Source organism: Platichthys flesus, chromosome 4 (genome assembly GCF_949316205.1).
Source record: "Platichthys flesus chromosome 4, fPlaFle2.1, whole genome shotgun sequence".
Classification (NCBI taxonomy): domain Eukaryota; kingdom Metazoa; phylum Chordata; class Actinopteri; order Pleuronectiformes; family Pleuronectidae; genus Platichthys; species Platichthys flesus.
Window position 1 is genome coordinate 2,597,645 of NC_084948.1, and position 19,897 is coordinate 2,617,541.

Consider the following 19,897-nt stretch of genomic DNA (forward strand, 5'->3'; position numbering starts at 1 on the left):
TCAACTGCTCTGGTCTGCACATCAATACACAGACCTGGATGTTGGTGTCAGTTTAGGTTGGCACTGAATAAAGCACATGTCTCAACCAAGGCCCAGCAGTCCCTTTATAAAACCACATTTAAATCCACCATATCCAAATGAAAATCTGAATCTAGTGGATATAAATGTACCTAATATTATGACATAAGTACTACACAATTACTTATTATTATTTTGCTGATGTCTCTTATTGCTGCTGCAACTAACAAATTCCCCTTTTTTGAGACTATGAAGGATTGTTTTATCTAATCTTAAATTATGTCATGGTATGTTAAGTTATGTCCATAGTGTATAGAGCTTAACTGCATTTTGTATAAAGTACATTACCACTACGACCTTGGACGCTCCTATTGGTGGAATATTGTTCTTGTTTTCCCCCTCTATCTAATTGTGGCATGTTATGTTATCTTATGTTGAGTCAAATAGCTGGTATATAGCTGGTTGGTATATACCAATATCTTTACCCAATCGTAGCGTCAGTATTTTGGGTCGTATAAATCCTAACCACTTGTTGGATGGAGGGCGTAAGACCCATGTTCACTCCTGCTCTCTGTCCGAACACTCTGACCAAGAACATAATGATTTGTGGAAAATAAAACATTCCTCTCCCATTAGAGATAATCCAGTTTCTTCCAAAATAGATGTAGCAGCTCATGTTTGTAATAAATGAACATAATGTGTAATAGACTGGGCTGTAAATAGAGAAAATGGGGATGTATGGGTGTGGAGACTCGTAATAAGCCACTGTTAACAGTGGTGGGAAATGTAAAGTGTAATGTAACAAGTAATGTCACTGTACTTTTGTTTGTGTAATGAGCAATAAATTATTACATTTTGAAGCAGCTTTTTCCCAACAGTTATTGTCTGCCATCATTAAGATTCTTTCAGCTGAAAAGTTCACTTCAAAGAAGCTGGCATTGTTGCTGTTGAGGCGCCCGTCGGAATGAACCAACCCATTTTGGCAGTGAGAAGATGATTGTGTTGGAACGCTGTGTTTACACAAGCACTGTACCATGTTTTGTTTCACTTCTGACCAAATTAGTACAAACAGAAAAAGAAGCACTATGAAAGTGGGCCAAGTCAGGGTTTTATTCTCTTTCTTGCTGACAGTGTATGACAGTCAGTGGTAGTAAGTTTGTATCAGTCCTGGTTTGTTCGTGTGCTTGTCTTATTCAGAGCATTTGTTTGCAGAGGTGATATGAAGACGCTCAGCTGTGCGGATGCAGCACAAATTATTATTGGGTGGAGTTTCTGATAAAGGTAGTTTCCTGTATTTGCTTCTTTTAGTGAGAGCCTATATGTGTGCGTGTGTGTATGTGTGTGTGTTTGTGTGTGTGTGTGTGTGTGTATGTGTGTGTGTGTTTGAATGATAGAGAAAGAGAGAGACAGAGAGCGAGAGGAAAGCTGTTCCAGCTAAACGGAAAGTGAAGAGGACTGTCAAATCAGCAGAGTGCATCCTCTCGGTCGTTGCGTAGTCTCAGTGCGTGCGTGTGTGCGTGTGTGGAGGTACGTGTGCGTGCTGACATCCATGTGCGACCACTCCAGTTCTAATGCACTGTGTTTACAGCTGTAGAGTAAAGTTGCTAATGGTTGCCTGGTCAATGACCCTCAAAAACAGACTGCCTCCGCCCTGTCTCCTCCTGCTCAGCAGCCCTTATCTGTGCCACCACTGCCGCCCACTCACTCTCCTCTGCTAACAGGGAGGGGTGACCGCGTGTGCAGAAACTGAAAGCACTGTAGCAGCTTTAGTTACTTTGCTCACACATTGATTTGTACTTAAAGGATTTCAAGAGTAAGACGGCAGTCCTCTCTTTGGATTTGTGGATTTTCTCAAGTATTTATTACTTTAAATTGAGATTCACAGTATTTCTTATTTTTAACCTGAGTCGTAGCTGTTACACCATCGAGCATCACTTTTTCAGATTTGTTCGGCTTTTAAGGAAAACAGAAAAAAAACTAGAAGTGAATTAAATTTATTAAAGTAATGTAGCTGCTGCACTCGATCTTTCAATACTGACATGACACATGTGCAGTACCTGCAATCAGTTTGAATACAGCAGTCATAACAAGAGCTGCTCATGATAATCAGGTATAAGTTAAACCCTAGCGAGAATGCTGATGTAATTCCTATGAGATGAATTGTAATTTGTGAATATGGGCTATACAAATAAAATTTGATTGATTGATTGATTGATGAGTCATTAAGGCATACCAGGGAGCTGATGTGCCCCACTACATTCTGATTGGCCCCTGAAGTGCCCCTGTCCCGTCAGTAAAGTATTTTTCTAATACACTAGTGACAATAAGTGATTTTGAATAAACACGATGTGCTTGAACAAGGAACAATTTTCCAAATATATTCAGTTATGTGTGGCTTTCCTCAAATGTATAGATAGAGCTAACAGTAAACAAGTAATGACAAACTGTGCATGGATGTTGGAAATATTATTGGCCCCTTATCTCTGGCCCCACAGGCAGTTATGGTTATGGTAAGTTTAGAATAAGTCTCCAGGAAGTGAGTATTGTCCCCTGAAGTCATGGAGACACAACTGTATGTGTGTGTATCAATGTGCATGTGTGTTTGAGCTTGTATTTGTGGCGAGATATGTTTGAACCTCTAGGCTGTGTATGTGTTTGTGTGTGTGTGTGTGTGTGTGTGTGTGTGTGCGTGTGTGTGTGTGTGTTTGTGTGTGTGTGTGTGCGTGTGTGTGTGTGTGTTGCAACAGAAAAAATAATCAAAAAAGCAGGTGAAACAAAATCAAATTATGCAATTACAAAAGTGCACATCTCTTCTCCCAGAGGACAGAACGTATGTAAATATGTGCACATGGTGCGTAGGCACACTGAGTTGTTAATGTTGAGCAGTTGTCTGATGAGTCATTTGAAAGGATGACTACAGTTTATCTTTGGATATGGGAATAGACATAAACAAGACTTTTACAAACATTGATGTTAATCTAATTCAGTTGCTATCTCGACAAGATCACAATAAACATGATTTTTGATCCAAAGTCAGGAGAAGTGTAACTACTGCCAGTCAATCTGTTCAGCTTTGTTTCAATCTGGTATCACCTGACAGCCCGTCCCCTCTCCCCACACATCAGCTGTACTCAGTAACTCAGTACTACTTCCTTTTTCTGTCCATCTCTCTCTGCCTCTGTCACCGTGTCTCTCGCTCTCTGCTGGGGTGGTGACTACAGGGGGAGATGATGAGAACAGTGGGCCGTAGCCTTTCCCAGCCACAGCCCAAAAGATTGCTGCAGAGCGAGGAGCCCACCTCTCGCCTCAGCCCCCACCCCCGGCCCCCTGGCCCCCGTGATGTGGGAAAAGCCTGGGAGGGTGTCCCGCTGAGTGGGCTCCGTGCTCAGGCAGTGGGCTCCAGGATCCGAACCTATCATCCCCGGCCGAGCTTGTTAAAGACAGCTTGCTTCGCGAGTGTTTTCTTTGCCGTGTTGTTCCACCTTACCTCAGACCAAACAGAAAGAGCCACACAAGTTGCAGTTGGAGTCAGTGAGGTTGAGTCGCACCAGTGAGTCGTGACTTCTTGTTACCACTTTAGAAGATCTGTGTAAACATCTGTTTGGCTGGCGTGCAGTAGTCACGAGAAGAGCAGTGATTGACATGGCTGGAAGAGATGTTTTCCACCTTTAGAGTTCATATGTTACACTGAATTATTTTAGTTGTTTGGTGTTTCAAGCATTAGTCAGATTAAATTTGTTAATTACAGCCACTGTAAAGCTACTTTAAGTTGTGCACTAAAATAAGGATAATATCCTGCCGTTTACTTAAATATGGGAGAATTGAGGAGAAAAGACAGATCATCGTCCTTCATCTGGATTTGTAAAGCATTATTATCATTATGATCCTTGCAGGTCTCCAGTAGAAATTCTAGCCATGGGAATGGGGATATTGTTCCACAGCTTACACCTCCTCTGTCACAATGTTTTCATGTGAGAGGAGATCAAGCAGAGCAAAATACACAAAGAAGCATAAATCACACTGGTATATGTTCGCATGCACACCCTTCTCTCAGCTGAGCCAACCCATTGCACTGATTCAGTGTCCATATGTGAGGGGGCAGATCTCTGTATGGGAAACTGTGTGACCTGAGGAGCGCTTTTCTGCTCCTCAGCGTGTGAACAGCCACCATCCTCCCTCTTGTTTCCCCACGCTCCCCGGCCTTCCACCCCTTCATGCTAAACAAGGCATTCTTTTTTTTCTCTACTGTCATCTTTAGATTTAATTGTCTCCGAAAAAAGCGGTGACCAGTTGGCATCCTGTGTCTGCTTTACATTAGCTGCGAGTCACCGGGAGAGCCCTGTTTACACTGACTGAGACAAGAGCACTTGAGAAAACAGCCAGGGGAGAACTTGCCCTAATTTTTTCCCCTCAAAGTTTCATCCTGGATCTTCTGAGATACATGCTCTGTCAGAGACGGGGGGGGGGGGGGGGGGGGGTGACAGCATAAGCAAGGATTGCCACAGTGTGTGAGTGTGTGAGTGTGTGAGTGAGATTGTGGGGTAGGTCATGGGGGGATGGTTTGTGGTTGCGTGAGCAAAAGATTCTTGGCACATCATCATATGACTTTTTTTTCTCTCTCTCTCTCACTCTCTCTCTCTCTCTCTCTCTCTCTAACGCACACAGTGAGAGAAAAGGGGTGATGTGAGCACACAGGTTGTTTTATTGTTGAAAATGATCACAGCTGCAGAGTCACAGTAAACATGGAAACCACAGAGTTTTTAAGCTTTTTTGTGTAAATATAGGTGAGATCCTATTTACTCTGGGGGTTTCTGGGGGAGAAATACTCTGCTGATATCACTGACAGTATGTGTGAATGGCACTTACGAGGCAGGAAGGGGTTACAAAATAAAACTACAATGGCACTACAAAGATTGCCTACCCAATGTCCTGATCAAATTGGTTCTTCTCTGACTCATACCACATCCTTCTGTCATGTTATGTTGTTTTTGTGTAATCCTGCAAACTTATAATCAAACAAACAAATGGAGACACAACCAGAGGTAATAAAACCAAACGTAAAGGCATAAAATCCTCTTGGAGCATTGGTTTTAATTCAAGATGTCAAATACAGAAGATAATCAGACACAAAGAGACAACATATTTTAAATAAAATTGGACAAAGTATGAATATATTATAGAGGAATAGTGTCTATATTGTCCTCAATCAAATGAGTGAAGGTCATGCTAATACAGGAAGTTCATAAACTGTCGATTGTCCATGCAACTAAATGTGAAGACCAGCTATTGTTGATATACTTCCAAATGAGAACAAAACACATAGATGATTACTACACTCAAGGTAAAATATCTCCTACCCCAATTTCCCAGGAGCTCTCTATTTTCTGCTAAATCACAAACCAACTCCTTTTGTCCTCCCGACTCTTTCCGCTGCCGAGCACAGACACAAGCAGCATTAGTGCTGGAGATGCATGTGATATCACTGAACCACATCTGATACAGCTCAGGCCTGGGGTTATTCTCAGGGGTTGGTGTTTATGGTGGGAGAGAGAGGGCTGGAGCTGACCATGGTGCTGCACAGGTCCACCACACACCTGTCAGCTTCTATAAGCACCGGAGCCCTGGGTCACACAGAACTCACACAGCCACATGCACTGTGGTTAAGTCAAGGGGCTATGCATTAAGTTTGAGGGGAAATTGTTGACATTATGGTAACAGATCGTCTACAAGAGCATGATCAGAAATTCTGGATTGGCTTGATACAAATAATTTATAATAGACATTATAAGTTTAGGAAGGTATCTTTTTATGGTTCAACACAGGTCCAGAATGACTTAATGTATCTATGGTTGTAAATGAAACTATATTGATGTCAATAAAAAGCTTACCAACCGTGAAAACAAGAATTCAGTTCACATCTCTGTGGCTGTGTGGCACATTAGTGCTATAAGCTAAACTCCAAGGTTGTCTGACAACGAATTAGCTTCCAGGGATAACAGCCAGTATTTGGGAGCTTTCAATGTTAACAGCGTTTATTCAGTAAAGAAGCTGTCTTCCCTTCGAGGTGCTCTGTTTATGTAGATTCTTTCGTCACATCACTCACATACAGTGATCATTTTTATAGCTGTTCAGACAACATTTTAGCTAACCTCTATTAATGGCTATCTGCACATGAATGCAGGAATAAAAGGCTGATAGCCGATGCATTTCACTTAGTGAGTTCCTCTTGTTTTGCTTTCCACACGGACTATTTACCAATTGGTTAGGGTTAGAACCAAAGGCTGCTCAACTTGGTAGGTCAAACTCAAAATAGAATCCAGAAGACATCTGGCCCCAAATCTTGTCCCTCGACTACAAATTCTAAATATTTATATCCAGAATCTGTTTACAGAGATTGGCTTAATACTACCATAACATCCTAGTAGTGGCAATGATAACATGTTGTTGTCAAGCAAGTTTATTTTTCACCCTATTTGCCATCTTATCGAGCTAGTGTTTGACATTCAGTTCTAAAGACTAAGTGTGGCAAAGACTGAGGTCAATGCCGAGTACTTTCTCATTAACCAACGTATTGGACAAATTAAAATGCCAGTGTAAAGGTCAAAGTTATTAGATTTCATCTTGTGGGTGTTACAGTTACAGACACTGTTCTTTTTACCAGAAACAGACACAGAGACTTAAATGTGGTTGGTAATAACTGTAATATGGACGTGGATGGCAGAAGGTTGAGAAGGTGTTGGCAAGGAAAAGACGAGGCTGACACGTTGAGTGAATGATGGGATGCTGGCTCTCGGAGCTGGTTTGTTCACTGGGTGCTAGAAAAACAGATTTAACAAATGAATTAATTAAACCCAAACAGATAAACCCAATTCAAAGTGTCTGGAGATCCGTGTGCTCAGTATTCTCAATTTTACTTTATGTAAATTCCAACACTGCTCTGTCGCTCCACTCATTGAAATAGACGATCACAACATATATCTTTTTGTGATTCTCACCCGCCATAAAATCTGCCAGCTGTGCCAATGTCTTTCAAATGAAAGCAAGTGCTAGCCTGGAAGTATCTGGATTGTGACTCAACAAGGGAAAATGCAAAGAAGTATCTGAGTCACAGTCCTGACGGTAGGGAACTCCATTCTGTATCAGAGCTCATTGCTATCCATCTCACCACTGGCTCCAGAGGAAGAGTCAACAAGTTCACCAATCTTTTTAGGATCTAGCCTCTGGGGACGATGAATTTCTGTATTAAATGTCCATCCAGTAGCTGTAGAGATGTTTCGGACCAAAGCGGTGTCACATTACAGGAAATACATATAAATGGCATAAATTTATTTGAATAGTTAGTCAGAGAGTTGGATCTGTGTCACATATTCCTGTTGTTGGTCACCTCTCTTCATCTGTCCACTTCTATGATCATTCCTCTGGCCGTCGCTGTCAGAGCCAGGGGAGCTGCACTTCTCTCTTCTCACTATTTCTCTCTCCCTACTTTCGTAAGTCATAGCTCAAGACCCAGCGAATGTACTTACTGTTATTGGAACAAAAATAGTTCATTCTTGTTGTATACATGTGCCTTCACACAAACTTGTTCCTCTCCATGCTTTCCCACAAAACTTTAACCTCTGAATTGCCAAAGGTTGCGACAGCTTACTTCACTCACTGTGGTCTTTGCCCAAGGGGCTGTGCTTAAATTCCTCATGGGGACAAGACATTTAGTAGCTCTCTAATTTCTGTAATCGGAAAAAGATTTCCAAAAGGTTTTCCAAAGCATTCAGTTACAAGTTAGACCATTGTTCCCCGTGGGTACAACCTGAATGACCTTTCAAATTAATCTTGTAAAAAATTCTGAGTCTGAGCTCATCTGTGTGGAGCAATTACCCAGGCACCTCCTCCACGAGGTAGGCCAAAACAGAGCATGCAACATGTCACGAAGCACATCGTCAGGCCAGTTCTCATGACTCACTGCAAACAGTCGGACAGCAGGTGCTCAGATCTGGCTTTTCAAAGCCTCCCCCTTCACTGTACGTGAAACCAAACCATATTTGCACTGACCATTTTTTATGTTTATTTTTTCTCTGTATTTTGTGTTTGCTATGCAGGTCTGGGGAGCATCCAGTCTGCGGCGAAGAGCATGCAGAGACAGATACGAAAAGAGGGTCTGTGATGGGAATTGAAACAGTACTAGCGGGACAAATATATTATGTGTCTTTACTTCAACAAAACATGTAAGTAGTGATGTCTGGGTTGTTTATCTGCAGAAGCTGAATTTCACTATCTTTCTTTTCCTTAAATTGTTCATCTTTGCATCGCTCATCATCTACAGTTATCCCAAACCCATATATTCTTTTTTAATCTATTTGTCCTCCATCTGCATCCCCTGAAGTTTCTCTGTTCCAACATGCAACATTTCCAAGATTGAATAAATAAATGTAAGTGTCTGCGATGTAGAGAGATGTATATGCAATCTTCTCTTGTACAAATGTATTCCTAACTTTGATTGGCTTTTATTCTCTTTAAATGCAGTCTTGATTTTACACATAATTAAATTATTGCTATAGCCATGTTTCCATGGAAATCAATATTCCAATATCCAACCGACTAAGCTATTAGTCTGAATAAGACAATGTAATATAAACAGCATTTTTTTATGATTGCCTTAACACAAATAATGTCATACTCATATCAGAAAATAATCAATTTAAAACATTTGGAGTATTCAACCTTATGTAGACATGCATATCTTAAATGCATAATAACATCCCGCTGGAGTTACCACAGCCTTCTGCAACATTGATATACGACAGTTTGTCACAGTCGTGAACAGGTAGTAAATAAATAAACATATAATATTATATTAGAAACCAAGGTAAACCTCATTGGAGCAGTAGTGAAAAACTGTCAGTTAAGAAGTAGATTTGGTATATTGAGAGAAAAGAAGGAAAGAAAAACTTTTCATAAATCGTAACTGCAGACAAGTTTAGGTGGGTCCGAGTCTCTCCTCCAATGTCACACTATAGATTTATTAGCTCAGTCTGACCCAGAATTACTCATGAAGACCAGTCAGAACTACTGGGCAGTAAATCAAGCTTTGCCCAACAGGAGCAAAACTACGAAGACAGTGGTGTTAAAGGTCAAAGGTCAACAGAGAAAGGGAATGTTGTGTGCGTAGGGGGGGACAGCTACTTGTAATATCTTTATTTATCCTGGAAGCCACGGTTCTGTCATCAACCACAGTTTCACAGTGTGGTTTTTTACACCACTAATGCACATAGAGTACCAGAATAACAGTTATGAGGTCTGACCAATTATACATTTCCTAGAGGTTCAGTCGTATTAAATCATACATCATAATCAAACATCTGGCTCATTATCTTTCATTACTATCTTTCATAACGTGTGAAACTTGTTTCCATTTTACAGGCCTGTCCTCTACACTTTGGTCCAGCTGTTGCACAGAGCCGTTCATAATAACTCCCAAATTTCACTTGACCAACCTCATAACCTCCAAGTTATTTCTCCCATGATTGTTTAGCCATGGGGGCCAAAGCCCATTAAGCAGTGTGCTGGCAGAAACAACACAGTCAGCCTTACTGATAATAGCAAGCTATTGCTAAGAAGTGGAATACACGGCTGCTTACACTGAGTGTGTGTTTCTCTTTGGCTACAGTGAATCACCATGCTTATTTCTGAATATCTGTGGAAAGTACCTGCTATAATAAGCAAGGGTCTTCTGCAGTTTGTTGACTTGTTGCAGTTGAAAGTCACGCAACAGGAGCAGCGGGAATGACCACACATGCAGGAGGGCTGAGCTGTGAATGAAAAGAAGCAAGTGAGTGAGAAAGAAAGAAAAGCAAAAGCCGACGCTTGTGGTCACGAGAGTTGACCTGTGGTACGTGTTTCTCATGAAGAGGGTGGGATGAAGTGCTGAGGGCAGCAGACCTCCACAGTATATATCTGAGTACACTAAACAGCTCTCTCTTCACTAGTTTCTTTATACTCCCAATCAGTCAGATCTGATTCATATGGATAATCAATAATGATGTTTCATTCGTTGCACTAAAATGTTAATCACTTCATGTAAGGCATAAGACTTGTGTTGAATTAAACTCGGGTCTGTGAGATAATTCACATGATCCATGGTCTGTGTCAATTATAAACTATATGACAAACCAGGAAAGCTGCAGGAAGAAGGGATGCCTGGTGCGAGTGCGAGTGTATGTGTATGTGTGCGTTTGTGTAGGTCTGTGTGTGTAACCCAGACAGCAGGGAAAAAGAGAAGCAGTGTTTTCACTAACATTGATTGGAAGCAGATGTTGGCAAAAGCCAAGACAGAGAAGAAAATGTTTCGGAAAATTCTCAGGGCTCAGGCTTCCCTTTCTGGGCTCTGGCCCGGGCAGCCAATCGCCACAAAGCACCCACTCGTCCTAGGGGTGAAAGAAGCCCTCCTATTGGGTGGATATTCAAACGTGGGCGTCGGGAGCAGATGTCCTGGGAAAGTTGCTGAATCCCAGTCGACCCACTGTAAAAGAAAAGCGAAAACATTTGCTTGTTTAACTGGACATGGACCAAAACTAGTTTGAATCCAACCAAACTCTCCCGCCCCCTCCCTCCCTCTCTCTCTCTCTCTCTCTCTCTCTCTCTCATAGAGCTTATACAAACACTTCAGCAATATTTCTGAATAACACTGCACTGAATATGTATCAGCTCAAATACAAGGGCTCTAAATTGCTTCAAAAAAAGACGCCTAAGATTAATCTTTTGTAGGTAAAGAAAGCTGACTCCTTTTATCTTGGAGACATTGTCTGAAATCAATGCGGGTGAGAGCCTCCACACCTTTTCCATCTCCCACTACTCATCTCCTCATCCCTCCACTGCTCCTTTTCACCCCCTAACCTTAACCCCCGAATTCAAGCTTCCATTCCATCCGTCATCTCTCCTCCTTTCCGTCCGCAAACCCCCCCTCTCCTCTCCTTTCACCTCTCCTCTCCTCCTTCATCAGCACCCTGATTCAGTCACACTCTAGTTCACACACAGCCTCACCTGCACACAAAGCCCCATCTTACTCTTTTATTGTACCACTCCATTGCCTATTCACAGCAACAGCACAGTGCAAATCAATCATCTTTCCTAATAGAAAGTCCACATTAACATGAGAGGACGCCCCATTTCCGTCCCAGAATGCCAGGTCGACTGGTACCCGAGCCTCAGCCTTCTAGGATCCGGTGGCCAGCAGGCACTCTCATTTCAGGTTGGATACCAAGGTGATGCCGTCAGGTCCAGGGGTGGCTCTGGGAGTCAATGGTGTATTAACTGAGGATGCGACAATGGCAATAAAAATGCAAATAACCAGCGAAAGCAGGGGATGGCCTGGATCTGCCCTTCGCGAACCTGGATAATACAGTCACCACACCTGCCAAGCCATGTGGTTCAACAAATCTCAGACACAACAAAACAATGAATGAGAGGAGGAGAGGAACAGCAGAGGGTTAGAGTCTGTGCCAAAGCTTCATACCAAAGGTGCTTCAGCCAAACAAAGTGAATATTTGTATCTATGTCAGACTGGATGGGTTTGTCGAAAAGCTTCCATTATTGTATGATTTTCATAAGAAAGTTAATTTATGCTATTGAAGATACTAATTCATACATACCATTTGTCAGTTATTCATGTTGAATTAAAAAGGCTATATATAATCTGGATGTTTACCCATTTGGTAAATAGTGAATATGGCCCAACTAGCTTAAAACAAATAGGGGCCACCTTTGGAACCTTCGGTTCAGATGCAGTATTTCTAAGTCTAACTTGTGGCTCAGATCTGGCCGCACGAGTGCATTCATTCCACGCACTATGTGGCTTGTGTGACATCATGGCATGGTGCGGGCCAAACCTGGGCCAGATCAATACTACTCTACGGGCCACTCGTGCTGGTGTTTCTTGATGACAAGCATCCGATATGTATGGAAGTAAAGAAGCTAATTATGAGTGTGTTGGTACAACACAACACTCGAGTTAGAAAGCAAACCTCCCCAGAAACCTTGGCTGGTATTTTATTTTTATTTTCTTACTTGTTTGCATAGTCAGATATTTGATAAGATTAAGACAACAATTTGACCAATGAAAATCAATGGTGGGCAAACCACCATTTTCCGACATTGTAGGCTGGAATGCTTCACGTGCCCTCTCTGTCTCTATTCAGTTTTTTACTCAAATGTTCACTACAACAGCACATAGTGTTATCTGTTAAAAAGTCTAACTGTGGTGTCCAAGACTATCGGTCATTTGTCTCTAACCTTTGAATCAAACTATAAGCCAATGCTATGCATAATGTTTGGTTAGATTTTAGTCAAAAAAACAACCTGGTTAGATCCAAAGCATCATGGTTTGGGGTAAAACAAGTCAGCCTACCTTATTCAGCTTAGGGATGTTATTGGTTATGGTTACAGAAAACAAGATGACACTGGAAACAATGACAGCGACAGACACTGACGAGAGGACGACAACGAACTGACAAAGACAAAGGGAAGCACAGAGACGTTCATACACAGGTGAAGCAGGGATGATCGAACACAGGTGAAACACATGAGACACGGGTGCAGGAGAACCCTAGGGCAGGAAACCAGACAAAGGCAGGAAATAAAGCTACAGAAACACAAGGAGCAACATTTTTATAAAAAAGGCAAACACAGAACACAGAACTCAGAATGAACACAAATCTAAACACAACGAAGAGTGGTCAACAAAATCCCCAAACTCTTCAGAAAGAGGAGAATAGAAAAATGAGTAAAATGCAGCAGGGACAGTTGGGTTATCGATGTATTTTAGAACTTTCAGACTGGTTGTTATAATGGCAATATTAGTAGTGATACTTAGAGATGTAATAATGTAACTAATGATAACAGCAGCAAAGGTAGGAACACCAATTAATAATAGTTATTATTATAATAAATAAATAATGGGCTACTCATAATTATTAGGATAACAATAGTATTATTATTAACAATTATAATACCTGAGTAATGGCAGACCTGCAGTCAGAGTTTCCTGCAGAGCCGGGACCGGAAAGTACCAACCACAGAAGACAAATAGCTAATTATATGCAGAGCTGTTTATATATATATGTAAATGAATATTAACCCAAAATGAATGAATGAACCCCTGACAGGCAATGTGTGAGTGATGTGTGATAAAGAAACTGCAGAACAAATGTGTGAAAATGGGTTCATGACAAAACTAGTTAAGTCTTAAAAAGTGCTACATATATACAGACCATTCACCACGGAGGGAGAGAAGTGCCTATAGTACACCATGGGAGCTCCCCTTGCAGTGTAGGAGTATGGCAGCGTATTGTTCCCATATATTATATATAAATACTAAGGTATGCATCCTGTTGCGTATTGTACTGAGGATTATAGGACCAACTACAATAAATTCTGATTTGGCTGAATAACTAAATAACAAAGGGACAGGTTATCTGGGTCTCCATGTTTTTAAGGCATTGCTGAAGTTTGACTACCTGATTACTTTCATCTGGCTTCATGGATACATTAAAGCTGGGTGTCATCTGCGCAGATTCATTGATGATTCCTCATCCTTAATTCCCCATCTACATCATTCAAATTGAATGACCACGATGATCACTTTCCCAGTTAGATAATAATACAAATATGTACATTAGCCAGTATATTAGTCGAGCAGGAGTATGAAATGATTCAAAATTACTAATCTAAACCTTATCCATTCAAGCCCAGTGCACTGGTGGTCAAAACCCAGACCAGATCAACAGAAGACAATTCCATGAGAAGGGTCATATTTGAGAAGACACTGTGCTTCTTACTCTCTTTAGGGTAGTCCCTGGATACCACTGGAGTCCATACTGGCCCCGGTCAGCTTAACCATGAAGTACAATGGGACATGAAAACATCCCTATGGCACTGATTCTTAGCTCAGACCATCAGGGCCCCAGGGAAACATCATATTTCACAACTCCACTGCGTAATGGAACCACTGAGTTGGTCTCTTGTGCGTCACAGGGTTCTCTTTCTATGAAGAGGACATTAAATCAAGGCAGTGAGAGATAGATCGTTTTGTACTTGGTCTTTATCATAGCAGAGATCTAACTCTAAATACTGTCGACCACTGAGGTTCAATCTGATAAAAAAACTTTTGCAATGATGACATTCGGAAAGTGTGATATTCGGCACAACTTTGAAATCTTAAAGGTATGTTAAACAACATTTCAGGCTTCCATTCAGTAACCAGCTGCTGCAGGGATTTTGACCGTTCATTCAGATGACATGTCTTCGTACTGTTACATTCTCATACGAAGATTTATGTTACTAGCTTTGGAGATTTATAACATGCACACACTTCAGTTGCACCGCATAAGCAGTTTCCTCTGGTATTCACCAACCCTGACGAGTGTGATTGGTTTAAGAGATACAAGAATTAGATTTACTTAATCTATTACAAATTACACAGAGGACCACAAAACCTTGTGCTGCGAGCCGCCACATGTTTTCAATTTAGTAATTAGTATTTGCTAAGCCGGATTCTGTAATTTTGCCCAGCCACGGCATATTCTATTATTTCATTTGAATGTTATGCTGCTAATTAAGACTTGATCCCAGGCGATGTGTTGGATGGCAACAGAGCGCAACAGAAAGCTCTGCTACTGAGCCCAAAATATTTAAACAGTGTTGTATAATCAGCTTGATTAAAGGGTTAGTAATTTAATAAAAACAAAAATAATCTAATAATGGGCTCATAGACCTTCAGTCACAGACACAGTGTGCTTGGCTGCAGTGGTCAGTTATCATTTATGAGTCAGCTTCCCTTCCTTGTCTCATATTTTCCACTCCCACACAGGTATGTCCTGAAATACATCGCTTCAACGCTAAACTCATTTGGTTACCATTTGGCCCCATAAAAAGGTGCAGACAAGCACTATTTAACCCATTATATATCATAGTACAGGAGAGCCATGGTGTTTTTGGCCTCCTAGAATTTATCTCCAGTAGGAGAACCAGACGAAATAAACATACATCTTCCATGTGATACACTGGTCCAATGATCCAGGCAGAAGCAATGGTGTCTTGTAAATTACATCTAATAAATTCACTCCATAGGTTCAGGTTTTTATTGCAACAGTGTCCCTAACATGGACAATATTTCCCAACACCGTGGTTACACTAGTTCATCATTTAATCCCCCTGCCTGTCTTCCTCAGTCATGTTAAGACTGAATGCAGGAGACAGATGTAGCTCGGTAAGACCCTTTAGATAAATATTTAGGTTTGAAATCTGACAAACGAGCCGCACTCCAGTGTCAAGAGAGCTGTAAGCTGCTGACGACAGGGGGTGATACCTTTTTGTCTGGAGAGGTAGAAATCATCTAACATCTTTTTGGTGGCTGCCAGGTGTGACAGTTCTCACTTTCTGCACACACTTCCTCTTCTCTACATTTCTTTCTTAGCTGTCGTTCAATTTTGAACTTTGCTTTAAATCAGTGGAAGTTGATTTTTTTCTGAATGAAGCGCAAAGCGGGTTGGGGGGGATAACAGGTTGGGCAGTGCGCACCTGTGTGAGCCAGCTTTGTGTCTGTGTTTGGCTGTGGAATAAGCAGATTATGAGTATTATCATAATGGTTTGGAGTTTGCTCCATGTCTGCTGGAACACGCACTGCATGGGTAAGTGTTTGAAAAAAAAGAAACTTGGCAAGCCAACCCCGTCTGGTCTGGATCATCAGCCCAGTATGAGCAAGGGAGGTGGAATAGGAGAAGAGCCACCTGGGTAACCTCAGCCTGCCCTCTGCCAACAACACCACCAACAGGTCCCCAGGAGAATGTGGCTTTGATTTTTAGCAGAAGACAGCTCTATCATGTTTTCTTTAGGGCTGCATGTGAAGTATGTGAAATCAGTCATGCATGTGAATTATTTTACATGTGATTTGCGTCTTAAGTGATCAGCGTCACTGTCACTTTTACATCGCTTTTGCACATGGTGCATTTATTGAAATCTGTCGCAAACTATATCCAGTTTTTTGTTTTTATTGTGTCCGTGTTTAAAAAAAGTTTCATGTTTCTACGTCTTTACTCTGCTACTTTCTTAAACTGAAAAACAGCCTGATCCATTGGACCTGATTTATTGGAGTTTGGCTTTAGCGCTACACTGCTGCAGCAGGGCCAAGCAGCTGTGCAGCTCAGGGCATCAGGCCACCGTGCCGTATGTTTTATATCTACAGTGGAATTTATATGAGCCTGGGGTTACAAGCACATGAATGGGCCCTAGTGTGCTGTTTCTGATTTGACGTCACCTCATTAGTGCATGTAAGACACAACTTATCCATTAATCTATCTATCTATCTATCTATCTATCTATCTATCCATCTACTAAAACAAACCAAATCAAGTATAATAGCATATGTTATTGGCACATGTGCCAATAACATGCTATAAAATTACCACTAGCATTTTAGGATCATAATGGTGTATGTTCATGACTCAATACAGTAACAGCAGACACAGTTATGAAATCTTTGTTCACATATATTTTATAACATTTTGAAGTACATTAAGTACATTTTAGAAATAGAAGCTACAGTTTATAAAACCTTTCCAGCAGAAATCATTGATGGGCCAGCATCAGCCTTTTTTTCCTCTAGCAGACAGCTTGATTTTCTATACAAAAAAGAATTAAAAAAACAAACAAAAACAAACAAACAGAAAAGAGTCGCTACATTATTTTGTCCTGCGCTACCTTTATATTCCCGTGAAAGCACCAGCTGTCTGCATCTCTTGTCTTTTATAAAATATAAATTATTGAAAAATATTCAAATGTTTGTGAACTAAATACAATAAAAATTATCTCGTAAAAAAAATACAGAGACACTATAAAATGTACAAAAAAACAACATCCAAAAACAAAAAAAGATTTTTTTCCTTCTGAATCCATTCTGAGATATGCATATGCCACAATCTATTGGTGTGTATACACTTGCCTGACTACGATTCATTAATACATAAGACCTGCAGTATTTGCTGACAGTTAACAACAGTATATTTTCCTGACAAAATAATATTAAAATAATATAAGTAACGTTTTCTTTTAGCACATTGATCTTATGGAGTCAACCATACTAACATCATGACCATGTATGGAAAGATGAAAAAAAAAAAGGGCACTGGCAACCGTTACAAATATATTTAAAAATCTGTAAAGCTCTCTTTAACATAAAACATCAACATCAGAAAAAACAACCTGAACAAAAAAAAAACAGTGATTTGAAACCTTGACACCAACGTGCAGAAAAGGATGAAAGTACAGCTACCAATTCATTTCCTGGTGCCGCATGACGAGCATGGCTGGAGGTTTGTGAGTCAGCGCTCGGTGATGGCGCACACAAGCTTGTTACCATTTCAACATCCTGTACAGCATCTCCTTTCAGTGGGAAACCCAGAACAGTGACGGTGAGTTCTCTTTGTCCTAAAGCTATGGGCTTTCCAACATATTAACAGATAAAAGCGAGTCAACACTTGTGAATGTTAAAGATTTTTTGGTCCCTGTCTTCCACAGCTGTGGACGAAACCCGAGGCACCACGGCCAAAAGACCTCACATGGGTTTTGGTTATTATTACGGCTTTGTCTCTTGCTTATTTGTGTAATCTGGGTCTCAATAAAGCATTATGAAATACAATCTGTACAAACAGACATCGCAAAAGCTATTTGCATCTATATGGGTAACATTCAGCCACTGTAAACAATAACATTGTCTTCTTAGATGATTTTTTTTTACTTTGGCATTTCCCATAAGGCCAGTGTACAGCCACGGTTCCCACTGTCGGATAGGAACTGCTGCCAATTCGCTCAAAGTTAACAGCTAATCTCTGCATGTGTTTTTTTGCGCAAACTATACAATATGAACTGAATGCTATTTTGATCATAGACAAATAACACACAACATACAAATGAAACACAAATGTCTGTCACTAGTCCTAAACGTCAGTTTGCATTCAGGTTTCAGCTATAAGCAGTGTCTGAACTTGCTCATTAAATAAACAGGTTGTGTAAGGCCAAAAATCCAAACTTTCTCATTTCTGTCTATGTCAATAGACTTCACCGGAACCACAGATTCCTTTCAGTCACTTTGTCCCACGCAGCTTCCGATTCTCTTTCATCAACACTTTTCTATCACTGTTGCTTCATCCTTAACTGCATCTCCACACTTTACTACAGCCACTTCCTTGTGGCCAAAACACTCTGCAAAACTAAAGAAAGAATAACCTGACATTCTTAGGAATTTGCAAAACCAGACCCTCAGATACTTCACTTGCGATTTTATTGTACAGACAGACATATAGATAATTCCAAAACTTCTAAAGCAACGAACACGGACAGTGAAGCGAGAAACTATGCATCTAATCTGCACATGAAACAACTCTTCTCAGCGAGGACTCCTGATTGTCTACAGTTTGCTAATACTGGTGGTATATGCAAAATGCACAAGTTTCAGTCACAATATGTGTCTCTAACAAAGTGGCAAACATGTACATTAAGGTGAACGCGTCAGTTTCAAAAGCAACGGCTGCTTTCAGTTGTCTGTCTATCAGAGACTCAAGTTATGAGTAATCTCACCAGGTCCTCGCACCCTATGAAACCACAGATCCGGTGTCTGTGATGTTTTCTGATAACGGATCAGCACATTTTAATCTAAGGCTCCAAGAGAAAGAGAACAGTTCTGACGGCAGCCCATTATTTGGTTCCAACTGTGATACCTTCATTGACAACATGAGATCTTTCCAATATATGCCTGCTAGGTAGGTTTACATTGGGTGTTCTCACGATCAGTAATACGATACTGGCACAAGTACAAGCTCCTTAAACAAAAAAAAAACTATGAACAACACTTTTTGGTCCAAGCTGAAAAATCTCAGAAACAGTGAACATACCGTATATATCTAAATATGACATTATACCTTCCTCCCTTGGGTTTTTATATTTTGGCAACCGTTTTCTTAGCTGGAGCTTTCTGCCTGCTCTCCGTTTACCCTAAGAATAAAATGAATCATTTTATTTTCTTCTCTAACACTTCCTGTCTTGGTCCTCTTGTCACTGTGCTACCTCGGCAGCCCGGAACCTCAACTCTACCCAATAGCATTCCGTCTGCCACGAGCTGCAAAATAATACCGGTAACACATTTGCACACACACATTTCAAATGCAACAGGGTATGAATACAGGCTTTAGGGTTGTGCCTTCCTGTTAAATCATGGTCTGAGAGACAAGAGCTCGAAGTTGACAAAGACCACAGTAAGTCATTAAAAACATTTTGGTCCCCCCCAAAAAATGGTTTACCAATACTATCAAACAGTTAAGACCACTTTAGGAGCCCCAGTCCATGCGGCGCTTTAAACGTCCGTCTCCGCATCCTTTTTCAAATTTGCTTTCACTCGTCTGTATCGGGCTTTACGTCCAACATTGCGTGCAGCTCCTCGGGAGTGTACCCCAGCAGGCTTTTTAAGTCACAGACAAAGCGGTAGACGTAGCGCTTCCCCGATGTCTTATGGATGATGTTCTTGTCGTAGTAGTAGCGCAGGCCACGGCTCAGCTTCTCATAGTTCATTTTGGGCTTGTTTTTCCTCTTGCCCCACCTCCGCGCAACCTAGAACAACACAGGATATAAACTGCTCAAGATGTGACGAAACCAAAATTACAAAATCACACAGTAAACATGCAGCTAATTATTGCTGCATTGATAAAAAGAAAAAAACGCACCACATTCATCAGGAAATACTATCATTATTGGATTCACATGCAAGTGCAGTTCTTTAGTTTTTGGTATTATCGAGTCATTCTGCAATTAAATAACTACTGATATACAACCTACAAAGTTA

General features: G+C 40.9%; 1 protein-coding gene across 3 annotated transcripts in view; it reads right to left on the reverse strand.

The window, feature by feature from the left end:
• Positions 1 to 16,540: 16,540 nt before the first annotated feature.
• The window catches only part of ets1 (v-ets avian erythroblastosis virus E26 oncogene homolog 1), a 37,493-nt gene continuing 34,136 nt past the window's right edge, over positions 16,541 to 19,897 (reverse strand). For all 3 annotated transcript variants that reach the window (XM_062386017.1, XM_062386019.1, XM_062386020.1), the window contains one exon: positions 16,541 to 19,665. In XM_062386017.1, the coding sequence (XP_062242001.1) occupies positions 19,450 to 19,665 (216 nt within the window). In that variant the 3' untranslated portion in view covers positions 16,541 to 19,449. The remainder of the gene's footprint in view (positions 19,666 to 19,897) is intronic.